The sequence below is a fragment of the Alligator mississippiensis genome, chromosome 4 (genome assembly GCF_030867095.1).
Source record: "Alligator mississippiensis isolate rAllMis1 chromosome 4, rAllMis1, whole genome shotgun sequence".
Classification (NCBI taxonomy): Eukaryota; Metazoa; Chordata; order Crocodylia; family Alligatoridae; genus Alligator; species Alligator mississippiensis.
Window position 1 is genome coordinate 1064908 of NC_081827.1, and position 27230 is coordinate 1092137.

General features: G+C 55.9%; 1 protein-coding gene across 1 annotated transcript; it reads left to right on the forward strand.

Moving 5' to 3' along the window:
• Window positions 1-5079: 5079 nt before the first annotated feature.
• Window positions 5080-16572, forward strand: LOC132243184 (uncharacterized). Its single transcript, XM_059725499.1, has 2 exons — window positions 5080-6057; window positions 15586-16572. The coding sequence occupies exons 1-2, from the start codon at window positions 5092-5094 to the stop codon at window positions 16570-16572; spliced, it is 1953 nt and encodes a 650-aa protein (XP_059581482.1). The 5' UTR covers window positions 5080-5091.
• Window positions 16573-27230: the final 10658 nt, after the last annotated feature.

Here is a 27230-nt window from a genome sequence, read left to right on the forward strand (position 1 = left end):
AGATTAGACATCATAAGAACTACTTCACAGTCAGGGCGGCTAGGATCTGGAACCAGCTTCCAAGGGAAGTGGTGCTGGCTCCTGCCCTGGGGGTCTTTAACAACTGGCTTGATGCCTACCTGGCTGGGGTCACTTGAGCCCAGTTTTCTTCCTGCCCAGGCAGGGGGTCGGACTTGAAGATCTGCAAGGTCCCTTCCCACCCCACTTCTATGATCCTATGATTCTATGAAGTGAGGTTACCTCCAAATTGCGACTGCAGGTTACAGCATTTATTGGGTGAGTTGCCATCTTGGGCCCCTCCTACCCAAACCTGTCGCTACTCCCAAATTTGGGCTTGGATCCTACTCAACAGGTTTTTTGCTAGGTGTTCAGTTTGTCTTCCGCAATGGAATTCATCTGCTGACTATTTAGTTGATCTTAAATTTTGCTTTGGAAGATTTTCCATACCACTGCGGTGATCTTCCTTTTACAACCCACTTTCAAAAGCCTTCTAGGGTTTTGATCTCTTGGAATATTTGCTTAAGGGTCATTTTTTTTCTGGTCCTTAGGATAACTTGTTACAGGCCTCTAGAGATAAGATGGAGAAGCCAAGACTTTAAGCACATTTGTTGTAAGGCCAGGTAAATCAATGAACCTAGATAAGAAGATGAACCTCGCCTTTTTCTAAACTGGTTAATGGGCAGCTATTACAAGCATTCAAACTATTACATTCAATATGACAGAGACCTGTTTCTGCCTCTTTTCTCAGTAGCCTACTCACAAGGTGATCTGTAATCTGGGTAACAGAACTGGCGCCCGACTGGGGCGCAGGCTGCTGTGGTAGTAATTTGTTTGGTAGGTGAGGTGTTTGCAGCTTGAGTTTTGCCCCACTGGTACAAGTCAGTCGTCTGGCATGGGTAGCACTAATACCCTGCCTGGTAACGAGGGAATGGAGGAACATCTCAAACAAGAGTTATCTGAGATGGGGGATCAGGATGGAAACAGGGCACATTTGACACCCCAAAGACCTGGAGGACCCTCTGTGAAGAATGGGGTGGGTGGATTAAAAAAGATTTAAAAAGTAGGCAAACTTAGAAAGAGGGCAGCTCTCCTTCAAGGGCTGCACATGGTTGCAAAGGGGACACCTGAGAAGGTACAGACCTGAGAGGAGGAGTATTGACATATTATAGCACAGTGAAAAGCCCCAGAGGATGTATGTAAGCAATTACGGGCAGAGTTTTTACACCTGGACGGCCAGGATTGAATGGCCGGCGTTCATCTCCCAGCTGCTGACCGACATGTCAGCTCCCGGCAGTCAGAGGCAGCTCAATGAAGTGCCAAGCTGGAAAACATACAGTCCCACCTGCAAGACAGCGAGGGGCTGCTCGGACCACTCTTGGGGCAGCGGGACAAGCCCCAGATGAGCGGGGGATCACGGGCATGTGAAGTACGAACCAGGCAGTTAGAAGAGTGGCTTCCAGCTAACGGGGAAGAGCGGCTGCCGGCACTTCCACAGGGAACGGGGACGATGACCCTGATCCATCTTACACCCAATACGAGTGTGGAAATCACCAGTGGAGCCCCAAGGGGGAAGGCAAGCTAAAACCAGCCCCATAGCTCCTACATGACTTAAAACTGAGACTACAGACACTTGAAGCCAAAGTCTGGTAACAAAAGTGATTAGGGCGCTTGTACACATGACAGGGGTTTAGTTCTTCGGGGTTGCCTTCCATGCCCCCTAAACTGAAACAGGGAGGTTTTAATTGAAATGCTCAGTTTTATTTTTCCAACGCTGTATACACATCCTTGTCCTGGAGGCCACAGTTTCCATCTGAGGGCAGAAGCAACAAGAGGTCTGATCCTTTTTCCATCTCTCAGCGGAGCCTGCCCACCTTTCCTGGAGCCTGGGGGCGAGCTCCGGTGGGGCGAGCAGCTCCTGAGCTGTGGGGGTCCTGGTCTTTCCCTCCGCAGTGGTGGTGACCCCCCAGGCCACCTGAGTGGGCTGCGAGGGGGGTCCGATGCAGCCCCAGTTTGAAGGCTGCCGATCCAACTTTTCCGTGAGGACAATCCTGTTACAGCGGCCGCCTCGTGTTGAGTGTGCGATGCACGGTCCCCACCAGACCCTTCTCTGCAGCTCCTCACCCACCCACTGTCCCCAGGTGTTATCTGTCCATTTGCTTTTTCTCCCCCAGGTACAGTTCATTACCTTTTGCTGCATTCCCCTGCTCCCCCCACAGCCCAAGCCTCTCATCCTTGCACATCCGTGTGAGCTCTGCCCTCTCCTCCAAGTGCTTGAGCCCCGCCTGGTCCAGCATCCCCAGCCGACGTGCTCAGTAATCCTGTTCCTGAGCACCAGCCGTCAGCAACCGGGGCCGAGCAGTTTGTCTCCCAGGACCCCGATCTGTCCCCGAGGCACGGCTTTCCCAGCTGCAGTCCTTGTTCTGCGGCTGCAGGCCGGCACCCTCCTTCCCACACGTCTGACCTTCCTTTGGCTGCACCGCGTTTGGTTTGCAAGAGCCCGTCGTACTAGGAGCTGCTTTTCTCTCTGTGCAACCCCCACCCTCACCAAGCTTCCTGTCACCCCTTGTGATGCCAGAAATCGGCTTGCATTTGTTACCAAATCCTGGGAGTCTGGGTAAAAAGCAAGAGGAGTTGTAAATCCCCAGACTTGAGCCCTGGGAAGACTGGTCATAGCATATGGGTACAGGCTCCTGGACTACCTGGTCCCCCCTGCTCTCACTGGTAGGCACACAAGTTGGGCATAAACCAGTTTAAGTAACCAGTTTAACTGGTTTAAACCTGAACAGAACAGAATAGAAGTTCAGTGCACATAAACCAGTTTCAAAATGGTGGAAATTGGTTTAAGATAAACCTGGTTGAATGTAGTATCACACTTAATACTTAATTTGGATCAACCCCCCAGGATCCCAGCATGCTTTTCAGCACTGTGCTGAGCTGTGCCGTCTGCTCCAGAGAGCAGGGCTGGCCGTGCCCCTCTGCTCCCTGCCTGGAGCAGTGAGGGCTGGCTCGCTGCCCTCCCCCCAGGCAAACTCTGGCTACGGTCTGGGGCCAGCGACAAGGCTTAAACGCATCTTCCCCTGAGTACAGGGCTGCCTGGTTGGTTTACGCAGTGCTGGCTGTGACTGTGGACTACAAATCCCAGAGGCATCTGGAAGCAGGAAGAGGAAGTGATGAGCAACCCTGCAGAGTCCTGCTGCTGTGCACTGCAACTCCCAGAGACCTTGGGGGCAGCAGGAACAGTAAGCAAACACACGCCTGTGCTGTGCTTTTAGTTCTTCGGTTTATAGTTTTTCAGAGAAAGACCTATTCTTGTTCAAGCTTTCATGAATTCAGTGCTCCTACTTTCCCCCCACCGCCCCCAGGCAGAGCAGGGCTGGGGCCTGGGCACAGCCGCCCTGCTCCAGGGGGGAGGGGGGAAACGTCTTGGAGGGTGTCTCTCTTCCCTCCCCTTTGGCAGTAGCTGGTAGGCATGCTCCAGCACCCCCGGCATCTGGCTTGAGCCACTGCAGGCATGTGGCTGCATTTCCTGAATCGAAAGTGAACGCGGGTTGGTTTGCTTAGCAGGTGAATCTCCGCAGCTTAGACTAACCTGCAAAGACTGAAAAAATTCAGCCTCCGGCTTTCTGTCTGTCTGTACGTAGTCTTGCTGAGCAAACACAGCGTGCAACCCCTCCTGAAATGGATTCAGTTCTGTTCTGAAACCCGTTAGTTTCCCATGACCGCCCTTGGAAGCCGCTACAGACCCCTGCTGCTCTGAGGCTTGGGAAGCTTCCTGCAGCTTCCAGATAAAATACTGTCACAACTAGTTTACTCCCTTGCTCCTGTGCTGGCCCAGACTGGTTTACCATTATGGTAAACAGCTCTGCTCCTGGTGTTTCTCTTCCCGAAGTCTGCAGAGAGCCATCAGGTCCCTTCTCCACCTCTGCTGTGCCCGTCCATGCCCTGGAGCATCCTCATAGCCCTTCACACACCCTGGTCTCACTGAATTCAATCTGTGACCAGTTCTGGACTGGAAGTGGATGCTGTCTTAGGATCAGTGACCATGAGCTGATTGTATTCATTATGGGCAAAGAGAGAACCAGGAATAGATAGCTACTAGGTGAGTCCGAGGGGCTAATTTCCCCGATGTGGAAGAAAGTGAGGAGTGAAACTCACTGGGCGAGTCTACACGTACAAATGCTCCGGGGTGCATTTACTCTGGAGAAATCTACTCTAAAGTAACCCACCCTGGGCAGAAGTCTACACATGCAGAGACGCAGGAGGAGATTGCTGCCAATAGCAGCAAATCTGCGCCCACGTCCCTGTATGTCTAGATGCGTGAGTAGGAGTTTACTCTAGAGTAATTTACTCTATTTACCTGAGTGGGAGGAGAAGGACTTTTAGTGGCAAGAGACAATCTGGTTTCCGTGTGCTCCTCACAGCAGCATCCTTGGAGCCCTGGGACGGGGAGCGACAGGCCAGGAGGAGCCGACACGCAGCAGAGCAGAGCGAGGGGAGGGCAGCACGCCGCGCACAGCCAGGCAGACCGAGGGCAGCTCCCCAGGGCCGGGCGCTGCTGCCTGCCCGCACCACAGAGCTCTCTCGGGGGAGCAGGAGGGCACTGGGCTGCCTGGGAGCAGGGAAGGGGAAATGGTGGGGTCGGTCCAGTGGTGGGGGCTCAGCTGGTGACAAAGTCTGTGCAGGGAGCCTGGGGAGAAAAAAGATGGCCAGGCACTGCAGCAAGCACACACGTCCCAGCCTCAATGCACTCAGGGCTGCTCTCGCAGTCCCAGCTGCGTGTTTGGTGGGAGGGACACCAACACGGGCAGCCGGAGGGCGGCTGCCATGGGGCTGCCCCAGGGACACCCCCACTGTTATTACAGCCCCCCCGAAACAGTCTGTGCAGGGGTGTGGAGGAGCGAGCGCTGTGGTCCTGCACAGTGTGCGCGTGGGGCAAGGGGCAGCTATCGGAGCCCCAAGGGCCCTGCCCGTCGACGTGACACGGCCCAGCCGCTCTGGGGAAGGGGCTGGTTTTGCTCCGGATCCCTGTCCCCGCGCTCTGCCTCCTCTCACTGCTGGTCTCTCTCCCCACAGCCAGGCGCCACCGGCCCCATGGACGGGGCGAACCACACACAGGTGACAGAGTTCATGTTCCTGGGCTTCTCCCGCGTCCTGCAGGGCCAGGCCTTCGTCTTCCTGGCCTTCCTCGCCATCTACCTCATCACCCTGCTGGGGAACTGCCTGATCCTCACCCTCATCGTGCTGGATCCCCAGCTGCACAGCCCCATGTACTTCTTCCTCGGCCACCTCGCCTTCCTGGACATGTGCTACTCCTCCGTCACGCTGCCCAAGATCCTGGTCAACCTCCGGCACCAGCGGAAGACCATTTCCTACCAGGAGTGCATGGCACAGATGTTCTTCCTCATGACCTGCGGGGCCACTGAGGGTGCACTGCTGGCCATCATGGCCTTTGACCGGTATGCGGCCATCTGCAAACCCCTGCATTATACCCATGTCATGAGTAAGAAGGTGTGTGTCCCACTGGCCACAGCCTGCTGGCTCTGGGGCATCCTGGACTCGGCCATCCACACCTCCCTGGCCACCGACGTCTCCTTCTGTGGAGCCAACCAGATCCACCACATCTTCTGCGACGTCCCTCCCCTGCTGAAGATCGCCTGCAGCGACACCTACATCAACGAGATGGCTCTTCATGCTGCCAGTGTCTTTGTGGGATTGATCCCGTTTCTGCTCATTCTCATCTCGTACCTCTACATCCTGCTGGCCATCCTCCGCATCCGCTCCAACACGGGCAGGCACAAAGCCTTCTCGACGTGTGCTGCACACCTGGCCGTGGTCATCATCTATTTTGGGATGGGTGACCTGAACTACAACCGGCCCAGCGCTGGCTACTCTGTGGAGGTGGACACGCTGGTCTCTGCGCTGTACTGCATCCTTCCCCCCGTGCTTAACCCCCTCATCTACAGCCTCCGCAACCAGGACGTGAGGGGTGCCCTGAGGAGGGCCCTGGGGCACCACGAGAAGGACAACACATCCCCACGCACACAGCCAGGTGTGGACTAAGGTGAGGGCTGGGAGGAGACCCTGTCCCAGCACAACACCAAAGGCTCACCACGTGCTGATGGGGAAAGTCCCTGTACACATTTCTGGGAAAGAGTCACAGCAAAGTAGAGCTGGAAGGGGCGTGAGAGGTCTTCTAGTCCCATGCCCTGCTCCAGTGCGGATCTGTCCTGGCTACTCGAGCTCAAATGCACGTGTCTAGTCTGTACTTAAAGACTCGCAGTGAGTGCACCTTCCCTCTTGCTGGGACCTGTTGCTCCTAAGTTCCCCCCAACGTCTAACCTGTCTTGTCCTGTCCTCTCTCAGCATAGGGAGCCAGCGATTTCTACCCTCTTTGGAAATGAACCTTTTGTACTTGAAGCCTATTGTCAAAGCCCCCGTGCTCCCTGTTCCAGACTAAATAATCCCAGTATTTCTGACCTGTCCTCCTGTGTCTTCATTTCTAGACCTTTCTTTTGCCTTGTCCTTTAGCCTCTCCACATCTGTCTTAGGATGTGGTACCTCAAACTGGACGCGGGTGAAGCCTCCCCTATACTGAATGGAGGAAATGATCTGCATACCTGCTCCAGCAGCACTGCCCAGACAAGCTCCTCTGCATTCGCTGCCTGCCCCACCGGCTGCTCCCACCCCCAGCCTGCCCTCGTGACCCCGCACTCATAACCCCTCACCCCTGCTACAGAGAGGACGCGGACACAGCGTGGCCAGCTGGGGTCTGAAGCGTGACCTCACCCATGCACACACAAGTGCATTGCACACATGTGCTGGGGGCTCCTAGGGGAGGTGCTGGGTCCCAGGGTTTGGTTGGACTCGAGGCCTCGTGGTGTTTGCTGGGAGCCACGTTGTGGTGGGAGCCCGAGCTGGTCCTGCAGAGCTCAGCATCTGTGAGAGCGAGTGCCTGAGGGAAGAGCGATGCCGACTGGGGGAGCTGGGGATGTCTGCCAGGGGCAGAGCACTGGGCACTTGCAACTGGATGCTTGTTGGGTGCATGGGGGTGAGCAGAGGCCATACACAGCTGCACCCCTGTGTGAGGCTGCTTCTTGCCCTGGTCTTTCCCTGCAAGGTCAGGGTCATGGTCAGGCTGCCTGCAGTTGGGGAATCTTTCCCTGTCCGTGTCAGGTGCTGCAGCCAGGCCCTTTCCAAGGATCAGGGAGACCCTGTCTGCCCCCAGCCCAGGAGGGAAGCCCGCCAGCCCCCGGGGCAGGGGGCCTGGGGCTGCACGGAGGCAGCTGCTGTCTCCAGCACACAAGGAGGGCTGATTGCCCCCGAGAAGAGGGCAGCCCGTGGCCTGGGCAGCATCAGGGCAGCACTCCTGCACCCAGGGCAGCTTGGACACTTCAGACCAGTTCTTTGCACTGTCTGCAATGGGGTTGCGGGGGCCATGGCCCACATCCAGCTGGGGAGAGGGTGGGGGCTGTGGATCGGAGTGAGGGGCAAGGGCATGGGCAGGGCACCAGCGTAACAGGGCTGCTCAGAGCCACAAAGCTGGGCGGGGGTGGACAGGTGTAGCTGGACCCACGTCCTGGCAGAGGCAGCTCTGATTTTCTATGATAAATCAACAGAAACCACATGCCAAAATATATAGGCATTTAGAATTATTTTATTATAATGATTGAAGCACTGGTGGGCTTCCACATGGCTTTAAAATTGTAAATATACCAATAAAACATTGTGTTCAACTAATATCTATCTATATACATATGATGGTGTTTCATTTAAGATATTGAAAAACATGGATTTGGAGTTTTTTAATCAGAGAATCTGCAATTTTTAAACATAGAAAACGAGGATCCCTGGTGATCAGGAATGACCCGTGCGGGCTGGTGAAGAGCAGGTCATGCCCGAACACCCCCGTTTCCTCTTTGGCGAGGTGAGGGGCTCTGCGGATGGGCAGAGGGCAGTGCTGCGATGCACCTGGCCTTGGGCAGGACATTTCAGAGGTGGACATTGTGGAGAAATCCCCCCAATCTGCCTCGCTGCTGCAGACAGGCTGCCCAGCCCCCTCCCTGTGTTGCCCCTGTGCCTACGTGACCCCCGTGTCACCTGCCTGCATGAGGGGCGGGGCTCTACAAATCCCAGCGGGAGGGGGAACCTGCTCCTCCCTTGTCTCAGGTTCCCGCCCCTGCAGGTCATGTGACTGGTCATCTCACCTGGGCAGCCTGATGTCTTCTGGAAGCACCGGTCAGCAGCCAATGGGGCGGCTTCTGGTGGGAACTTGGTGATGAGGTCATGACGGGTGTATTAAGGGTCCCTTGATGAGGAAGGGGGGAAACATGTTTTGGGACACAGCACACAAGCCGTACATCCTCCAGAGAAGGAGCTTGGTCAGTCCCTGGGTGTAAATGTGAGTAACTTCTCTGAATTTTGATTTAGGATGAAGTGATCTAGAAGCGTATCAAAAGGTTTCCAAGCTAACTCTGTTTGCTCGAGGTTTCTCTGTTGATACTTCTCCGACTTGTACCCCTCCTCACACCTACCCTCTCCCATCAGTAAAGCTATACGTTATAGCAAGCTTTGCTGCGCCTGCTTCAGAGGGATTAGGTAAGCCTTGTAGCCCCCTTTGCTCAGCTAAGGGAGGCTACTGTTAATGCTTCAGGCTATAAAATGCACCCAGATATATCCTGCTGGGGGCAAAGCACCCCACGGTCTACAGGGTCTGTGTGCCCCGCGCGGCACAGAGCCCTACCAAAGACCAGACCCCGGGTGGTGGTAGCTGGAAGTTGTCTACCTTCCACGCCCAGCCACGTGCCCTTGCTGGCTCCGCCACGCTCAGGTTTCCTCACTGGAGAGGCACTGGTACACTACAGTTAAGGCCCTTTTTGATCTTCTTTTGGATAAAGAGACTGAGCTCTTCACGCTTCAAGCCTTTATCCCTATGAGAAACTGATAGATATTCCCCGTAGTTACTAATGGACTGGAAAGGACATCGTCCTCTTCACGGGCTCGTAGTGAACCTCCCGGCTTCTGCAAATATTAATTGAATAATTCTGCTCTTTCTCCATCATCACAAACAGTTTTCTCTTGTCATTTATAGCTTCTAAATTAACAATCATGGCTTTCAATTCCCCATTTTCAATATGTTTCTCATTTCCAGTTGCTGCTCTCACTTCCCCGCTGGGCCAGGGCAGGCTCTTAGCCAAAGCTGTCCTTGTCCTTGATTGTGGAATTATGGGTAATTGGCCATGCCACAACTTTCTTTTGAAATAATTCCGAGTTTTCATTCACATTTTTGCTCTCCCAATTTTATTTCCCACCAAGTTTCACTCCTCACTGTCCTCTGCATTGGGAAAAATGACACGTGTCAGTCCAGCCTGCTCGTCACCACCTCCAGGGATGGAGAGGTCACAGCTCCCCCGGGCACCTGTCCCGGGGCTCGACCGCCCTCAGACACAGAAACCCCCTCATCGTCCCCAGCCTAAACCTCACCTGCGGCAGCTGGAGACCCTGCGCCTCGTCATAGCCCCTGCGGCCGCAGAGACAAGCCCATCTCCACCCCCGCTGCCATCGCCTTGCAGGGACATGAAGACTGTTATCAAATCCCACCCAGCTTCTCGTGCCCAGACTGGTCCTCACCGACTTTCCTCATTAGTCTCGTGTTGCGAGCCCCGGCCGGTTTCACGGGGCCCAGGCCGAGCTGCACAAGTGCTGCTAAGCATACGGCCGAAAGCTGTGTCTGAGGAACCGCGGTGTGAACCTCTGCAAATGTGACAGCTAACTTGTTCAGCAAGGAAAAGAAATCATCAAGCACAATTCAACAAAGCACAAGACCTGCAAGGGGATAGGAGATCCCTGTTGATCAGGGTCATCGTCCCCGTTCCCTGTGGAAGTGCCGGCAGCCGCTCTTCCCCGTTAGCTGGAAGCCGCTCTTCTAACTGCCTGGTTCGTACTTCACATGCCCGTGATCCCCCGCTCGTCTGGGGCTTGTCCCGCTGCCCCGAGAGCGGTCCGAGCAGCCCCGCACTGTCTTGCAGGTGGGACTGTATGTTTTCCAGCTTGGCACTTCATTGAGCTGCCTCTGACTGCCGGAGCTGACGTGTCGGTCAGCAGCTGGGAGATGAACGCCGTCTGTTCAAGCCCGGCCGTCCAGGTGTAAAACCTCTGCCCCTAATTGCTTACATACATCCTCTGGGGCTTGTCCCTGGGCTCCAGTATCTTGATGCTCCTCCTCTAAGGTTTGTACCTTCTCAGGTGTTCCCTTTGCAACCATGTGCAGTCCTTCAAGGACAGCTGCTTTCTTCCTGTGCTTCCCCCTTTTTTATTCTTTTTAATCTACCCACCCCACTCTTCACCGTGCATCGCATGGTGGGTCCTCCAGGGCTTTGGGGTGTCAAATGTGCCCTGTTTCCATCCTGATCCCCCATCTCAGATAACTCTTGTTTGAGATGTTCCTCCGTTCCCTCGTTATCAGGCAGGGTATTAGTGCTACCCATGCCAGACGACCGACTTGTACCAGTGGGGCAAAACTCAAGCTGCAAACACCTCACCTACCAAACAAATAGTGCCAGCACAAATTGCTGCCGCAGCAGCCTGCGCCCCAGTCGGGTGTCAGTTCTGTTACCCAGATTACAGGTCACCTCTGACTGGTTTTTCTTTCACTGAAACTTTTGGAAATGGGCTGAACCAGATCTTCTGTAGACTTGGAAAGTGTCAGTGATTTGGGATTTCTATCCTTGGGAGAGAGGGAGGGCTTATTATCTCCTTTCCTTCCCCATTGTGTCATGCTGGTCCTGTTTCTTCTTTACCTGATTTTATGGTCTTTTCTGACAGGCTGTTTTTCTTTTGACAAGTTATCTAAGCATTATAACACAACTATATCTCAGGGGTTCCCAGCCCTGGGCAGGAGGCAGCGTGCGGGGCCAGAGCTCCCCATGCCCCGCTCACCCCCGCTCGGCGGCTGGAGAGGTTCCTGGACATCCCTGCAAACGGGGCTCTGGCCCCTCTTCCATGCAGGGAAAGCAGAGTCAGAGCATCCTGCAGGGAAGGGACTCGGGTTGGGGCCAGGGCAGCCTCCAAATCCAGCCTCTCTGTGCTGGTGTGAGCCAGGGAGCCCGGCGCAGAGCCTGCAGGCACCTACCTGTGGTGGGGGGGCAGGCGCCGGGGCCAGGGCTGCTTCGGTGGGGACGAAGGACAGTTTCAGGCCCTGGGTCGGAGCCGGGGCAGTGCTGTGTGGTCCCAGGCAGGAGCGTCTGGACGCGGGCGGCGCGGGGCAGGGGTCCTGGGCACCCCCGGGCGCTGAGCGACTCCTCTCCGGCTGGCTCTCCGTGCAGCGGGGCCGACGCAGTCACTCCGGCACTGGGGCCGTGGCTGGGGCTCAGCACCGAGGACACTGACTTCCCCAGCTCCCGCAGCACCAACCCGGACACAGCCCCTCCTGCTCGCTGCACCCCACGGCTCCCGGGGCACTGGGCCAGGGCCGAGTGGGACGGGGGAGCCCGGAGCAGGGCTTTTCTGTGTCCCCAGCTGCATCCTCATGGACCAGCCCCGTCCCTGGGGTCCCGGGGTGTCTCCAGGGTGGAGGCTGGCGCTGGAGTGGGGTGGAGGGTGGAGGGTCCAGGGCTGTGACCTGGGCCCCGACTCCTGGCCCTGGGCTCATGGCCTCGTGCTGCACCAGGCCGCCCACCCCTCATGCCCACGTCCGAGTCCTGCTGCTCCTGCTCTGCCTGCCCTCTCCTCCGCTTCTGTTTGTGCCAGCACCCACAAGGGCCCCGCTCGCAGCCTCCCGCCCCATGGGGCTGGGTCGATTTAGCCTGTGGGGTGCAGAGCTGGGGCCGAGCAGTCCTGGGGCAGGGGCAGGGGCAGAGCCATGGGAGGGGGCCGTGCAGGCGGCAGGGGGGCACTGGCAGGGAAGCAGGGCTGCGAGCGTGGCTTGGGAGCTCTGTCCAGCTGTCGCACCACTGCACACCCTGGGGCAGAGGGACCTGCCGCACGGATCAGTCCAGCTGCCCTGTGCCTGGGTCAGACAGGGCTGAACGACCTGCCATGGGCCAGATAAAATCCCTCCCAGGGCCATGTTTGGCCACGGGCTGTATTGTGCCCATCTCTGGTCTAGCTCCATCCTATCTGCAGCCACCCTGCAGGCACCTGAAAGCGGCTTTCAAACATCACCTCAGTCTTCAGTTCCCTCGGCCTCTCCTCACCCTCCCTGTCCCACAACCATTTTCATTGCCCTCCACTGGACTCTCTCCAATGCGTCCACATGCTTTCTGCAGTGGGGGACCAAAGCTGGATGCAGGGCTCCAGATGTGTCCTCCCCAGTGCTGAAGAGAGGGGAAGAATCGCTGCCCTCGATCTGTGGCAATGCTCCTACCGATGCAGCCCAGGATGCCGGTCGCCTTCTTGGCACCAAGGGCACACTGCTGGCTCCTATCTATCTTCTTGTCCCCTGTCCCCCCAGGTCCTTTTCTGCACAGCTGCTGCCCAGCCCGTCACCCCCAGCCTGCCCCGGTGCAGGGGATCGCTCCCTCCTCAGTGCAGGACTCTGCACTTGTCCTTGTTGACCTTGTTCCTTCTGTGCACACAAGTCCCTTCTGGGACGGTCCTGCCCTGGGCAGAGAAGCTGCCCTCATTGCAGTGTTTTTCAGTGGCCAAGACATTCACTGCAAGGGGCCTGGGGACAAGGAAACCCCCATCCCCATTGCCAGGGGGGTGTTGTGTTAGTGGGGTGTTGGGTGCTGACGCACAAGCTGCCCTGATAGCCGCGGGGTTGGTGACTGCCTGGAAAAGGGGCAGCAGAGCCATCCACGGGCCAGCACCCCCCACCTCACAGCTGGAGGATGGCAGCTAGCCCCTGGCATCTGTCCTGGACAGGCCAAGGTTGCACGGGGCCAATTAGTGCTGATCTAATAGGACTCCAGGAACAAAACCACTGTGCTGGAAAGCAGTGTTGTCCTGCTCTGCTTCGCTGCTTGGGTCCCAATCCCAACGGCCCTGTCTGCCCCCCTGGGCCTGGCACTAATGACGACAGCAGAGGACACGCTGGGGCCTCGTTACCCACTCTGCTCTTCATAGCACACAAACGAGGCCCAGGGGGAACTGTTAAAGGCTTGTTTGTCAGCGGCGCTCGGCTCTGACTCCAAAACTTTTTGGTGCTAAACTTATTAGATTGCATCACGAAGTGGAAGTCATGGGAGGCGTCAGGGTTCGGTCACGCCAGGCCCGAGTTGTGCTCCACTGCGTCCAGCTAAGACCCTGCAAAGACCTGGGCGTAGCCAGCTGGAGACAGGAAACATGAGCCAAAATGCCCGGGATCCCCAAAATCAGCAGGGCGTGAGGACTCAATGCTCGAGCGAATGCAGCACTGCAGGTCACTGGCAGCCTTGGTCTCAGCCCACAGGAAAGACCCCAAGTCAGACCCCGCTCCCCTCCCAGCACAGGGGATGCCAGCGCTGGCGTGGAGCAGACGGCCCCTCCAAGCCGTGCTCGCAGCCCCGCAGCCCCATCGCTGCCCCTCTCTGCCGCCTGCCCGGTCCCCATCCATGGCTCCTCAAGGACACCCCTGCTCCCAGATGAAAGACCTCAAAGCCAGGCCTCCCCAAGCCCCTTTTCCTGGAGCGGGCTGCGGGGGTGTGCAGGCACCCTTCACGTGGCCTCGTGGCTGGGGTTGGTGTGAGAGGCAGGGGTGCATGGGCTGTGCTGAGCCATCCCCGTCTACACACATAAGGAGAGGGTGGGGAACCTGGCACCCATTTTCCTTTAGCATTGCACCGTGGGGGCACAGGTTCGATCCCATGGCCCTTAGTGCTGTTCTCCAGGGGCTGGGGCTGGACCCCGCATGGCACTTCCCTGCGGGGGTGGGTCTGTGCCGGCCGCAGCACGGGCTGCCCTGACAGGGCCGGGAGGGGGACACCCAAGGACACTAGGAGGGTCCCTGCCATGCACGACCCTTCTGGGCCTGCCCAAGGCACTCCACGCAGACGTGGCTGCTCTTTCCCTGGGGGATCGTGGTCTCCGTGGCCCTGTGCTCACGTGCTCCCATCCCCAGTGATCCTGCATGACTACAAAGTCCCTGTATCAGTCCTGTGTGGCATTGAGACGTGTCTCTATTTGCTGGGTCAAACCTGGCGGTGTGCACATGCACCCTGGCACGTGCACGGGCTCTTCTCTTGCGGGAGACGGCGACAGGCGAGCGACCTCTGCGTTCCTGTCCTAATTCCAGCCCTCTCGCCCACCCCGCGTCACGTCTCCTCCCCACGCTCAGGAGGCAGATGGACGTGCTCCTGCATCGCCGTCACCCACTGCAGAGCCTCCCTCCTTCTGCCGGACGTCTTCTCACACAGGGTGACCGGAGCTGCGCGCTATAATCCAGGTGAGGAGCTCGCAGGGGACTGGGACAGGGTTAGGGGCAGTCTTTCCCATCCTGCTCTGACCCCTGATGCTACAGCTCACAGAGGTTCACCTTCCCTGTCCTGTCCTGAGTCTTGCTGAGGTTAGATATTTGGAAAAACTTTCTCACGAGGAGGGCGGTGAAGCACTGGAAGAGGCTTCCCAGAGAGGTGGTGGAGTCTCCATGCTTGGAGATTTTTAAGACGCAGCGAGACAAAGTCTTGGTTGGGATGGTCTACTTGGGGCTGGTCCTGCTTTAAGCAGGGGGTCAGATTAGATGTCCACCCAAGCTCCTTTGCAAACCTAATTATCTGACTTTGTGATCCCATCATTCTAGCACATGCTCACCTAACACGTGCCCGACAAAGATGGATAAAGTCAGATGTCCCAACTTATTGGACTTAGAAAATCATCCACCCAGGACAGTTCCCTCCTATGCCTAGTAGTCACTAAAGCTGGCAACTCGTTTTGCATTTGAGCCCATCTGGCTTTTTGCTTCAGCCTCTGGTTCCTGTCCCACTTCCTGCTCTGGGTCAAAGCCCTGTGAGACCTGGTGCCTTCGACCTTGGGAAGGTGCCTCTACCCTGACATCTCCGCACGTCTCGTGTGCTCTGTGCAAGACATCCAGGCTCACCACCATGACAGGCAGGTCTCCAGCCCCCCAGTCACGCTGTGGACCTGCTTTGGATCTGGCCGGGGGGCTGCGAAGGGGGATCCTTGGCTGGGGGCAGCACCGATGACAATGGTCTTGGGACCCTGGACACTCCCAGAGGCCATGCAAGGCGGCCAGGGTATGCAGCGGTGAAAAAGGGCTGGCAGTTTGGGGCCGTGTCAGCAGGACTAGAGGTGTGAGCCCCTCTCGCCCATGCTGGTGAGCGCAGCATGTTTGGGCAGCGGGTAGCAAACACAGCAGCGCTGAGATGCTGCTGAGGGCGGGAGTCCCTGTCCTCTCTTGATTCCCGCTTCCCTTCCAAGCCCTGTTGTTCTGGCTGCTCCCCTGGTTTGCAAGTACCCCGTTGTCCCTCATGTTCGTCCTGTCCTCTCACACTAAGCTTCCTGGAGCCTTGGTTGTGAAGGGCACGTAGATCGAATGAGTGCCCTGCCCGTCGGCGTGACACGGCCCAGCTGTGCTGGGGAAGGGGCTGGTCTTGCTCCAGATCCCTGTCCCCGCGCTCTGCCTCCGCTCACAGCCGGTCTCTCTCCCCACAGGTAGCTGCCACCGGCCCCATGGACAGGGCGAACCAGACACAGGTGACAGAGTTCATCTTCCTGGGCTTCTCCCACATCCTGCAGGGCCAGGCCTTCCTCTTCCTGGCCTTCTTGACTGTCTACCTCATCACGCTGCTGGGGAACTGCCTGATCCTCACCCTCATCGTGCTGGATCCCCAGCTGCACAGCCCCATGTACTTCTTCCTCGGCCACCTCGCCTTCCTGGACATGTGTTACTCCTCCGTCACGCTGCCCAAGATCCTCGTCAACTTTGTACGCCAGCAAGAGACCATCTCCTACCGGGAGTGCATGGCACAGATGTTCTTCCTCATAATCTGCGCAGGAACAGAGTGTGCACTGCTGACCGTCATGGCCTTTGACCGGTACGTGGCCATCTGCAAACCCCTGCACTACACCCGCATCATGAGTAAGAAGGTGTGTGTCCCACTGGCCACGGCCTGCTGGCTCTGGGGCATCCTGAACTCAACTATGCACACCTCCCTGGCCACCGACGTCTCCTTCTGTGGAGCCAACCAGATCCACCACATCTTCTGCGACGTCCCTCCTCTGCTGAAGATCGCCTGCAGCAACACCTACATCAACGAGATGGCTCTTCATGCTGCCAGTGTCTTCGTGGGATTATTCCCATTTCTGCTCGTTCTCAGCTCATACACCTACATCCTGCTGGCCATCCTCCGCATCCGCTCCAACACGGGCAGGCACAAAGCCTTCTCCACATGTGCTGCACACCTGGTCGTGGTCATCATGTACTTTGGCATGGCCATCCTGAATTACAACAAGCCCAGCGCTGGCTACTCAGTGCAGGTGGACACGCTGGTCTCTGCACTGTACTGCATCCTCCCCCCCATGCTCAACCCCCTCATCTACAGCCTCCGCAACCAGGACGTGAAGGGCGCCCTGAGGAGGGCTCTGGGGCACCATGAGAAGGACAATGCATCCCCACGCTCACAGACAGGTGTGGACTAAGGTGAGGGCTGGGAGGAGACTCTGCCCCAGCACGACACCAAGGGCTCAGCCTTGTGCTGATGAGGAAAGTCCCTGTTTGCATTTCTGGGAAAGAGTCACAGCAAAGTGGAGGTGGAAGGGGCTTGAGAGGTCATCTAGTCCCGTGCCCTGCTCCAGTGCGGATCCACCCCGTCTACTCCAGCTCAGACACGCATGTCTAGTCTGCACTTAAAGACTCGCAGTGAGTGCACCCTCCCTCTCGCTGGCACCTGTTGCTCCTAAGTTCCCCCCAACGTCTAACCTGTCTTGTCCTGTCCCCTCTTAACTTATGGAGCCAGGGATTTCTACCCTCTTTGGAAATGAACCTTTTTATTTGAAGCCTATTGTCGAAGCCCCCGTGCTCCCTGTTCCAGACTAAATAATTCCAGTACTATTGACCTGTCCTCCTGTGTCTTCATTTCTAGGCCTCTCATCATTTCTTTTGCTCTGTCCTGTAGCCTCTCCACATCTCTCTTAGGGCGTGCTACCTGAAACTGGACGCAGGTGAGGCCTCACCTGTACTGAATGGAGGGAATGCCCTGCGTCCCAGTGGGTACGGCATCTAGAGCAGCTAGGACACTTCAGGATGGTTTTTTGCTCTGTCTGCATTAGGGTTGCAGGGGTCACAGTCTGCATCCGGTCCCTCCATGGGCTCCACTGCAGCCATGCAGCCCATTGGGCATGGGGAGCCGGGCTCCACACTCCACTCAGGCCGCAATGACCACCACCTCCCATGGGCATCAGCTGGAGTTTCGATGCTGCTGCGGGGGCAGGGGGCTGTGGACCCAGGTTCCTTGACCCATAGCCGTGGCAAATGGGGGACCCCTCCAGCAGGGCTAGGGGGGCTGGGGCCTGGTGGTCAAATACCTATATTTTTTGGCATTTGGGACCAGCTCTTGCAGCTAAACCTCTGTGGCTGTACAGCCCCTCCCCCTCAATTTTGGGATTGCAATGGGGAAAGGGCCCCGCTGTGTGCCTAGGCTGGAAGTGGCTCTGATGCAGCCAGGCGGGCTCCCATGTCCTTCCAAGCCCCGTGGAGCTGGTTATGGCATGGAAAGTGGGTCCCTCTGAGAAGCAGGTTGCATCCAGAGCTGGGCAGAGGGGCAGGCACCCCCAGGAGGGTGGCACCCCAGGGTGAGAGGCTAATCCCCTCTGCAGCACTGGGGAGACGGGGGAAGCCAGGGGGCTTCTGCCCCCCCTTCTGCTCCTGTCCCACTGCCCCCCAGCTGTGCCCAGGCCTTGCTGGCAGGGGGCTGGCAAGGAAGGTCAAGCATGGTGGGGTCTGGGGGTGAAGCTGAGCTCCCTGCAGCCCCATGGCTTCTGGGCCCTGCCTGGGGTGCACACCGGGATGGGGCAATGCCAACCTGGGCGTGGGAAGCAAACACCAGGAGCCATGGGGTGGGTTGCAGAGGGGTCACTCCGGGGCTCTGGTGACAGCAGGGGGAACAGGATGGGTCTTCAGGACTGGAAGACTCTGGGCACTGTCCCCAAGTGCCAGCCTCGGGGGTCTCTATGCTTGGCCCAGGCTTTGCCTCTTGCAAGGCAGCTCTGCAGCTGCCCGGCTGTCAGGACAGGGCTGCAGGTACTATACTGTCCCCCAAGGCACTTTGTCAGGGCCCCGTGGAAGCAGCCTGTGAACGCACTGCTGGGGCTGTGCTTGCTCCCCGGAGCAGGGTGTCACCCATGGGCAAGCTGAGTGACCCCCTCAGTCGTGCTCTTTGCTTGAGGTCAGGGCCCGTCTCTCACCTGCGGGTCTGCGGGTCAGGAGTGAGGGTCACAGGCAGGGCTGGGAGGGCAGGGGGCTTCAGGTCAAGAGTGAGGGGCACAGGATGGGCCAGAGGGGCAGGGGGCCGCAGGTAGGGAGTGAGGGGCACTAGCAGGGTTTGGGGGCGGAGGGGGTGAGAGGGCAGGGGGCTGTGGGTCAGGAGCGAGGGGCACCAGCTGGGCTGGCTGCCGCAGGTTAGCTAGGAATGAGAGGCCGGCACCGGCCAGCCTGGGGGAGGGAGGGGGGTTAGGTTGGGAGTGAGGCGCACTGGTTGGGTAGGGGTCTGCGGGTTGGGAGTGAGGGGCACTGGCAGGACTATTTGGGGGGCAGAGGGCTCTGGACTGGGAATAAGAGGCACCCCAAAGCCTGACAAATCATTGACCATACTCTTTGTGATTGAGCTTTTTTTTTTTTTCCATACAGAGTCAGACATGGTTTCATCACGCTATGCTGCAGAGTCCAAGGACCCCCAGTCTGCTTTTTGGGGGGAGAGCTGAAATGTGACAGTGCATTGTCCTAGTACCATTTTCACAGTAACCCTGTTTGCAAGTGAACCCTGGTTTCCGGCAGCTCGGGTTACAGGTCTTTCATCAGCCTGTGCTTTGAGGCACACCTCCAAACCTGGCTTTCCAGGAGTTTGAACAGACACCAGCCCCGTCCAATAAACCAGATAGTTACCTCTTCCAGAAGCAGACTTCTGTGATGTGACTCTTCTGGGGCCACCCCACACATTTCTGAGGTCCCAGGAACATTTCACTCACATAATTCCCTGCCAATCTCCCTTTTGCCTGGGCCTGGGGGTGTGGGAGCCCCCTGCTCGCAGTGAGTGGCCTGCTTTCACCATCCACTGTGTCAGGGTGCCCCAGGCCACATGCTGGGTTTTCGGGGGCAGAGAACTGTGGGTGGCAGTGACTGGCCTTCTCGCTATTTGGGGCAGCAAAGGCTGCATGCTATGGTTCGTGAGGCTGCAGTTTGTTCCTTACTCCCAGTTCCTTATTCCTGGCTCCTGATTCCTTTTTCAAAGCTAATATAGACCCAATAAAAGCTTCTTATTAATGAATTACATTAGCTATGCATATTTACCAAATAATATTGTAGCAGCTGCAAAGGCTGCAAGCTGAGTGGTTGAGTTGTGCCTAAAAGCTTTGCAAGAAAGGCGGCAAAATTTTTTCAGAGGGTGCAATAGCTTTTCCAAATGGCGGGTAGGCTGTGCACAATGCATGCTTTTTACTGGAGCATTTGAACTGTGACCAGAGCCCCCATTGCAAACCCTGGGCTTTGATTGGGTACTACGGAGCCATAAAAAGCTGAGGGAGGGGGTGAAAAAGCAGGGGGATGTGGGGAGCCAGAGGAGAGCCATGGCAGCCTGGAGAGAGGGTCAGAGACTCAGTCCCTCTTCCCGGCTCCCCCGGGCAGAGGGAACAGAGCTGATGCTTGCTGGGGAGCGGACTTCAGGATGGAGGAGACCCTGAGTCGTCCCAGGAGAACCTGATTCCCCACCTGGGTTGGAGCTGTGCAATCAGGGACACAGGTACCCAGGGAAAGAGTGGGAGGGATTGGTAAGCTAGCTGGGATAAGCTACCGGGTCAGGGACCTGCAGAAGGAAGTCCTCTGTTTGGGCTGGAAAGGCTTGTAGTGCAGGAACAGAGACCTGCCGAGGGGACCCCCTGTCTGTCTGCATGCGGAAGGGCTGGGGGAAAGAGACAGCCCAGAGAGGGAGCGGGCTGTGAGAGTCCCAAGCCTACTACAGACCTCCCACCCAAAGACAGGAACTTGACCCGGAGTTCACTCGGGAACTGGCTGAGACTGCATGCTCCGGGACCATGGTTGTCACGGGTGACTTCAATTACCCGGACATCTCGTGGGAGGATCGCTCAGCAAAATCTGAGTGGTCGCAGAGCTTCCTCTCGTGCGTGGATGACCCCTACCTGACTCAAGAAGTCTATGGGCCAACAAGAGGTAAACTGATGTTCGACCTGGTACTGGCTACTGGGGATGACCTAGTCGGTGACCTAGTGATCGATGGGAAGCTGGGTGACAGCGACCACGAGCTGATCACCTTCACCATCCGCCGAAAAGCTGGCAAGTCAGTCAGCAATACAGAAGACCTTGACTTCAGGAAAGCCGACTTTGACAAGCTCAGGAGGCTTGTCAGTGAGGCCCTAAGGGACCACGACCACAGGGAGAGGGGAGTTCAAGAAGAGTGGTTGCTCCTCAAGGGAGCGATCCTCAAAGCACAAACTAAGTCTATTCCACCTCGGAGGAAAGGCAGCAAGAGGGCACAGCAACCCCCCTGGCTCTCCAGGGACCTGGCAGACCTCCTGAGGCTAAAAAGAAAGGCCTACAAAGGATGGAGGATGGGAGTCACCTCCAAGGAGGATTATTCTGCACTGGTCCAGTCCTGCAGGGAGCAAACCAGGAAAGCCAAGGCTGCAACTGAACTCCAACTAGCTTCAGGTATCAAGGACAATAAAAAGTCCTTCTTCAGATATGTGGGGAGCCGGAGTAAAAGCAGGGGCAACGTTGGACCCCTGCTGAACCAGATGGGGCAACTGACACCCAGGAAAAAGCCAACCTATTAAATGGGTACTTTGCGTCGGTCTTTCATCAGCCCCATGGGACGCCCGTGCCCACTACGGGACAGGGAGGTCCGGGTGAGGGAGATCCCCTGCCCTCCATCAATGCTGACCGCGTGAAGGAATGCCTTGAGAGGCTGGATACCTTCAAGTCAGCCGGGCCTGACAATCTTCACCCCAGGGTACTCAAGGAGCTGGCGAGCATCATAGCCCAGCCCCTGGCACGGATCTTCGAGAGCTCCTGGTGCTCCAGTGTAGTGCCTGAAGATTGGAAGAAGGCCAACGTGGTGCCTATCTTCAAGACAGGGAGGAAAGTGGATCCAGCAAACTACAGGCCCATCAGCCTGACTTCTATCCTGGGGAAGATCTTGGAAAAGTTTATTAAAGAAGCCATCCTTAATGAAATGGCCGACACCAACATCCTGAGGGATAGCCAGCATGGGTTTGTTGTGGGTAGGTCTTGCTTGACCAATCTCATTTCCTTCTACGACCAGGTGACCTATCACCTGGACAAGGGAGATGAGATTGATGTCATATATCTTGACTTCAAAAAAGCCTTTGATCTGGTATCCCATGATCACCTCTTGGTGAAACTGGCCAGTTGTGGCCTTGGGTCCACCACGATCCGCTGGCTGGGGATTTGGCTCCATGGTCAGACCCAGAGGGTGGTAATTGATGGAAGTCAATCGTCGTGGTGCCCTGTGACCAGTGGGGTCCCCCAAGGCTCTGTCCTTGGACCTATATTGTTCAACATCTTCATCAGTGATGTGGACACTGGAGTCAGAAGCGGACTGGCCCAGTTCGCCGATGACACCAAACTTTGGGGCAAAGCGTCCACACCTGAAGACAGGAGGGCGATCCAGGCTGACCTGGACAGGCTCAGCAAATGGGCAGATGAGAACCTGATGGGGTTTAACACAGAAAAATGCAAGGTCCTCCACCTTGGGAGGAAAAACCCGCAGCATCCTTATAGGCTCGGCAGTGCTACGCTGGCTAGCACTACAGAAGAGACTTGGGGGTCATCACTGACCACAAGATGAACATGAGCCTGCAGTGCGATGCTGCGGCTAGTAAAGCGACCAAAATGCTGGCTTGCATCCATAGATGCATCTCAAGCAAATCCCGGGACGTCATTCTCCCCCTGTACTCGGCCTTGGTGAGGCTGCAGCTGGAGTACTGCGTCCAGTTTTGGGCTCCACAATTCAAAAAGGGTGTGGAGAAGCTTGAGAGAGTCCAGAGAAGAGCCACATACATGATCAAGGGTCAGGAAAACAGACCCTACGACGATGGGCTGAGAGCCCTGGGGCTCTTTAGCCTGGAAAAGCGCAGGCTCAGGGGCGATCTGATGGCCACCTATAAAAGTATCGGGGTGATCACCAGGATCTGGGAAGCGTTTGTTCACCAGAGCGCCCCAAGGGATGACGAGGTCGAACGGTTATCAACTCCTGCAAGACGGTTTCAGGCTGGACATAAGGAAGAATTTCTTTCCTGTCCGAGCCCCCAAGGTCTGGAACAGCCTGCCGCCGGAGGTGGTTCAAGCAGCTACATTGAACGCCTTCAAAAGTAAATTGGATGATTATCTTGCTGGGATCTTATGCAGCAGATGACTTCCTGCCCTTTGGGGGGGGGGCGGGGGGGACGGGACTGGACTCGATGATCTTCCGAGGTCCCTTCCAGCCCAAATGTCTCTGAAATCTATGACGTCTACGGGTGTGTGAAAGGACACTTAACGCCTAGTGTTTGCACCTGCTGCCTTCAGTGACTGATCAGACTTCTTTTTGCTGAGTTAGCAAGAAAGGGCGAAGGGTCCACTTTCCCTGGAGCAGCCTCGCCTCTGCCATCTACTAGTAGGTGGCTCCTAGTTGAAGCTGTGTTCCCATTTATTATGGGAAGGGGATTGTGTCCAGAGGGAAATCACCCTGGGTTATGGGGGAGAAACTGTTTTACGGGGTTATAAGCAGGTGAATGTAATCACTGAGGCTGTTTGATGCAAGTGGGACCACTCAGTGTGGTGGAATTATTCATTTATTGTTGCAGTTGTAAATTCTATTCAAATTGTTGGTTTTATTATTAACTATAATATATATATTCTTCTCTTGAGTAATCATTTCTTTTCTAGATATAGTTGTACATAATAAAGAAACCAATGTGCTTATTGGGTTTGGAGTAAATTCTTGGGTGGTGAGGGTGAGGCACACACCCCTCCGTGGGACACCTCAGTCAGCAGACCTGCCTGAGGCGGTCCCCAGAGCTACGGGCACCCTCAGGATCCAAAATCTGGCACATCACCTGCTCTAGCATGCCAGCATGGGTTACAATATGTACATTAGCATCCTGCATCAAGTATAAAGCCTTAAATGAAGATCAGATTAGGATGGGATTATGGGGCAAAAATCTTCTTGTTCCACCACAAACTTCTTGCCAGTTTACACCGTGGGACTGTCCCAAAGACCCCTGATTGCAGTACTGCCCAGCCCAAAGCACAGTTTGGCCCTGCAAGCCTGCCAACTGACAACCCTCATGCCCCTTGTACTAAGTATATGGACCCGAATAAGGAACTGGCTTCTGGGCTGGGCTTACAGCTGGAAATACTTCTTGGGTCACTCCACACCTTGCCTCTGTACCACCAGAGGACTCTGCCAGACATCTCTGACCAGTCTTGAGTGGCCCAAATTGTGGCCTGATTGACAGCTCCCCATGCACACTGTCAGAGCCGTCCCTTGGGTGGGGTGACCACCCCAGGCCCCATGCTTTTGGGGGCCCCACAGAGCTGGGTGGAGTGGCCCCAGCCCCTCCTGACCCCACTCTGTGCTGCTGCCACGTGCTGCTTCCCTGTGCCGCCTGCTTTGCGTTCGGCTGCTCCAGCTGTAATCCCAGCCCAAAACCCAGTTCCTTATTTGAGCCCATGTACTTAATATAGTGCGCATGGGGGGCTGTCAATCAAGCCACACTTTGGGCCACTCAAGACTCTGGTCAGAGATGTCCGGGAGAGTCGGGACAGCTCTGGGGTGTAACGGCCACATATAACAGTGCATAGGGAAGGTGGAGATGCACCGAGCTCTGGGGTGCAACAGCCCCATATAACAGCCCTCGCCATATACTGTTATATGTGGCTGTTACACTCTAGAGTTGGGTGCAACTGGGTCAACACGGTTGTGTCCAGAGAGATGAGGAGACAGTATCGTGGTGTGCTGCTTTGGTCAGTGTTGGGGAGCTGTCCTTGCAACGGGGGACTGGCTTCGTGACCAGTGTGGCTACCCTGAAACGTATTTTGTACCACAAAATGACTTGTACATTTTCGGTGTACTACACTGTTATTTTGGACCATTACACCCTGTGGGGAGCATGTGGACATGGGTGGTGCACCCCATACTCTTCCTATGTTACGAGGACCTCAAGATGGTCCGCGGCTGCAGGTTTCCCACTCCGGTGCCCTGAGGCTGCAAGCTTCCCCCAGAAGTGCCATGAACTGGTGTGGGGGGGTGAGGGTCTTGTCTCCTGCTGGGACCTTGGTAGCCCCAACCCACAACCTCCCTACCCCCCAGCCCTGCTACTACCCTGCAGCCCCTGCCCCCAGCCCTGCTGGTGCCCTGCACTCCAGGCCTGCTCCTGGCCTGGGCCCCCTGCATGGCACTGTGCTGCAATCCCAGCCACGGTTTTAAACTTGGCACCATTTTGTCTCCCTGCTGGAAGACAAAAACCATGCAAAGTGTAAAACCCCGGAGGACTGCCGACATCCTTAGGCCAGCACGGCTACAACCAAAAAGCCAGTCCAACAAAAAATAATTTTAATCAACCTGATTCTTGAAGTGCCTGACCCCTAACAATTTTGATCCTTTGCACTGGGCTTGTAATGGCTGGATTGCAAAACAGATTGCATGGATTTCTCTGTGTATCCAAGTACCACCTGGTGGACAAATTGTGGCAGAAAAGGGAAAATCCCAGTTTTGCCGTCCATGTTGAAAAAATAATACAATAAAGATTATCCTCTTTGCACAAATTCCCATGCTAAAAAGAAAACATGTCAGAGGTGGTTTAATTTACCATAATAAAAAAATGACTAACACAATAAAACAAGGTGAAAACGTGGATTTTCAGATGTGATTAAGCTAGTGAAATGGTAATTTTTGCCACATGAAAACAGGAAAAGCGCTAGATGGACAAGCCCAAGACCCCTGCGCGTTGCTTGCAGCAACCAGTCACAGCTACTGAGAATGTTTAATCAGGAGTGTTGTATGCACATTGTGGGACGCAGGGCATTCCCTCCATTCAGTACTGGTGAGGCCTTACCTGCATCCAGTTTCGGCTACCCCATCCTAAGAGAGATATTTAGAGCCTAAAGGAGACAGCAAAAGAAATGGAAAGAGGTCTAGAAATGAAGCCACAGAAGGACAAGTTAGAAGAAATGGGATTATTTAGTCTGGAACAGGGAGCACAGGGCCTTTGACAACAGGCTTCTGTCATGGGATGGGGTCCCACAGTACCCCTAAGGACCCTTGACCATGCCAATTTGGCCTGCTGGGCACCCTTGGTTCTCACCCGCCATGTCTTGATGGATTTATGGTATAGGGAGCCTGCCTTTAAGTCCCCTTGGACACTGTTTGATGGACTCTCTGGGAACCCTGTGGGTTCCCGGACCCCTTGTGAGTCCCACTCAAAATAGATGTCACAGGACACCCTAGCCTTATGCGCTATATATGTGGCTCCAACCGCCCCTTTACCATGCCCCAAACCTCACAGATGGCATTGACGTTGTTCGGTCTGGGCCTTGGTATGAATTGCCCCCCTTGTCCTCTCTGGGCTCTCCACAGCCCTATCTCTGTGCCAGGGTCTGTGCACCCCAAATGCCGTGCCCTCTCTGGCACCAGGATCCATGCACCCCAAATGCCACACCCTCTCTGGCACTGGGGTCCCCACACTGCAGTGGGCCCCCAGTGAGGCCTCCTCCTTCCCCGTATAGCCTCACCGAAACCACCGGTCTTATAAACAGTAAACAAAACCATAAGCCCTTAGGCTACAACATAATATAGAAGATCAGGGTGTGCTCTGACCCTTTAAAAGTATCTGATTTCATCCCTAGCACTGTCTGGGAGGCAAGGCTACCTGTGGAGCTCGTGGAGCCCCCTTAGCCCTCGGTGCAGCATACCAGGCAGTTGCAGCATCACTGGGCACTTCCTCCCTGGAGGCTCCTTCCCCTCTGGCTGCTAGCAGGGAACTGCCCTCCTGGCCTCAGCCCTGGGGTCTATATATGATCCAGGCCCTGCCCCTCCGGTCAGCTGACCGCTGGCAGGTGTGGGCCAGCTAGCTCATTCTGGCTGCCCTGGTATCCAGCAGCTGGGGCTCCCCACTCACAGCTAGAGCTTTCTCCCTAGCAGTTTCAGCTCTTTAAGGGAGCAGGGCACCTAAGTGCTCTGCGACAACTTCAAATACACAAGGTAAAGTTCCAAAGAGGGTAGAAATTAGGGTCGTGCAAAATGGCTGTGTTTTGTTTCAGTTTTGGATTCAGCAATTTGGGAGGGACAGTGATTCATTTCAGTGTTTTAGATCACTGTTCTCTTTCAATTCAGCCGAATCTGTTTTGGAGTTTCGACACTGTTTCGGTGATTCAGTCATAGGATATAATGGGGAATCTCTAAAATGCCAATTGCTTTGTCATTTCTTGCCTGATTCAGATTAAACCTGCAGGTATGATAACTGTTCAAAGCAAAACTCATGACACTTGTGTGTGTGCATAGGCAGAGTGGCATGAAACCAGCAGGGATGGTAGCCTGTAACAGGGAGCCTTCCTTGTGCTGGTTAGATCTCCGCCCACTCACCTGTTTCTGGGCCAACCACCCGCCCCTCTTTTGCTTGCCACGCCTTGGTAGAAAACTGATTCAAATGTTTACCAGGTGGGAGGCTGCCTATTTAAGTGTCTTGGGGTGACATCCATTCTGCAGCTCTGTACCTCCCCTACACTGAGGCCCATGCCTCGCACATGCATCCTTCACCCCCTCCAGCTCTGGTCCCCTCTTTGGGACCATTAGCTCCCACTTAGGCCCTGGCCCCACCTTCAGGCCAGTCAGAATCCCAAATGTGTCTTGCTCTGGCCGTTCCCAGCAGTGGGCTCCTGGCCCCAGCATGGACTAGTCAAGGGTACCTCTGATAGCTTTTATTAGATCAACTGAATAGTTGGAAAACTATATCTTAGCAAGCTTCCAGTTTTAAAAACTCTTTGTGAGGCTGAGGAAGCATCTGCAGTTGGTGTGTGTGTGTGTGCTCCTCCTAGATGGAATGAATAGTGAAGAAGCCATAGGCTG

Excerpts from the sequence above, each read along its gene's own strand:
- LOC132243184 (XM_059725499.1), top strand. The coding sequence starts at position 5,092 with ATGGACGGGGCGAACCACACACAGGTGACAGAGTTCATGTTCCTGGGC. Across the intron at positions 6,058-15,585 it reads GCACACAGCCAGGTGTGGAC|GTAGCTGCCACCGGCCCCAT; the intron begins TAAGGTGAGGGC and ends CTCTCCCCACAG.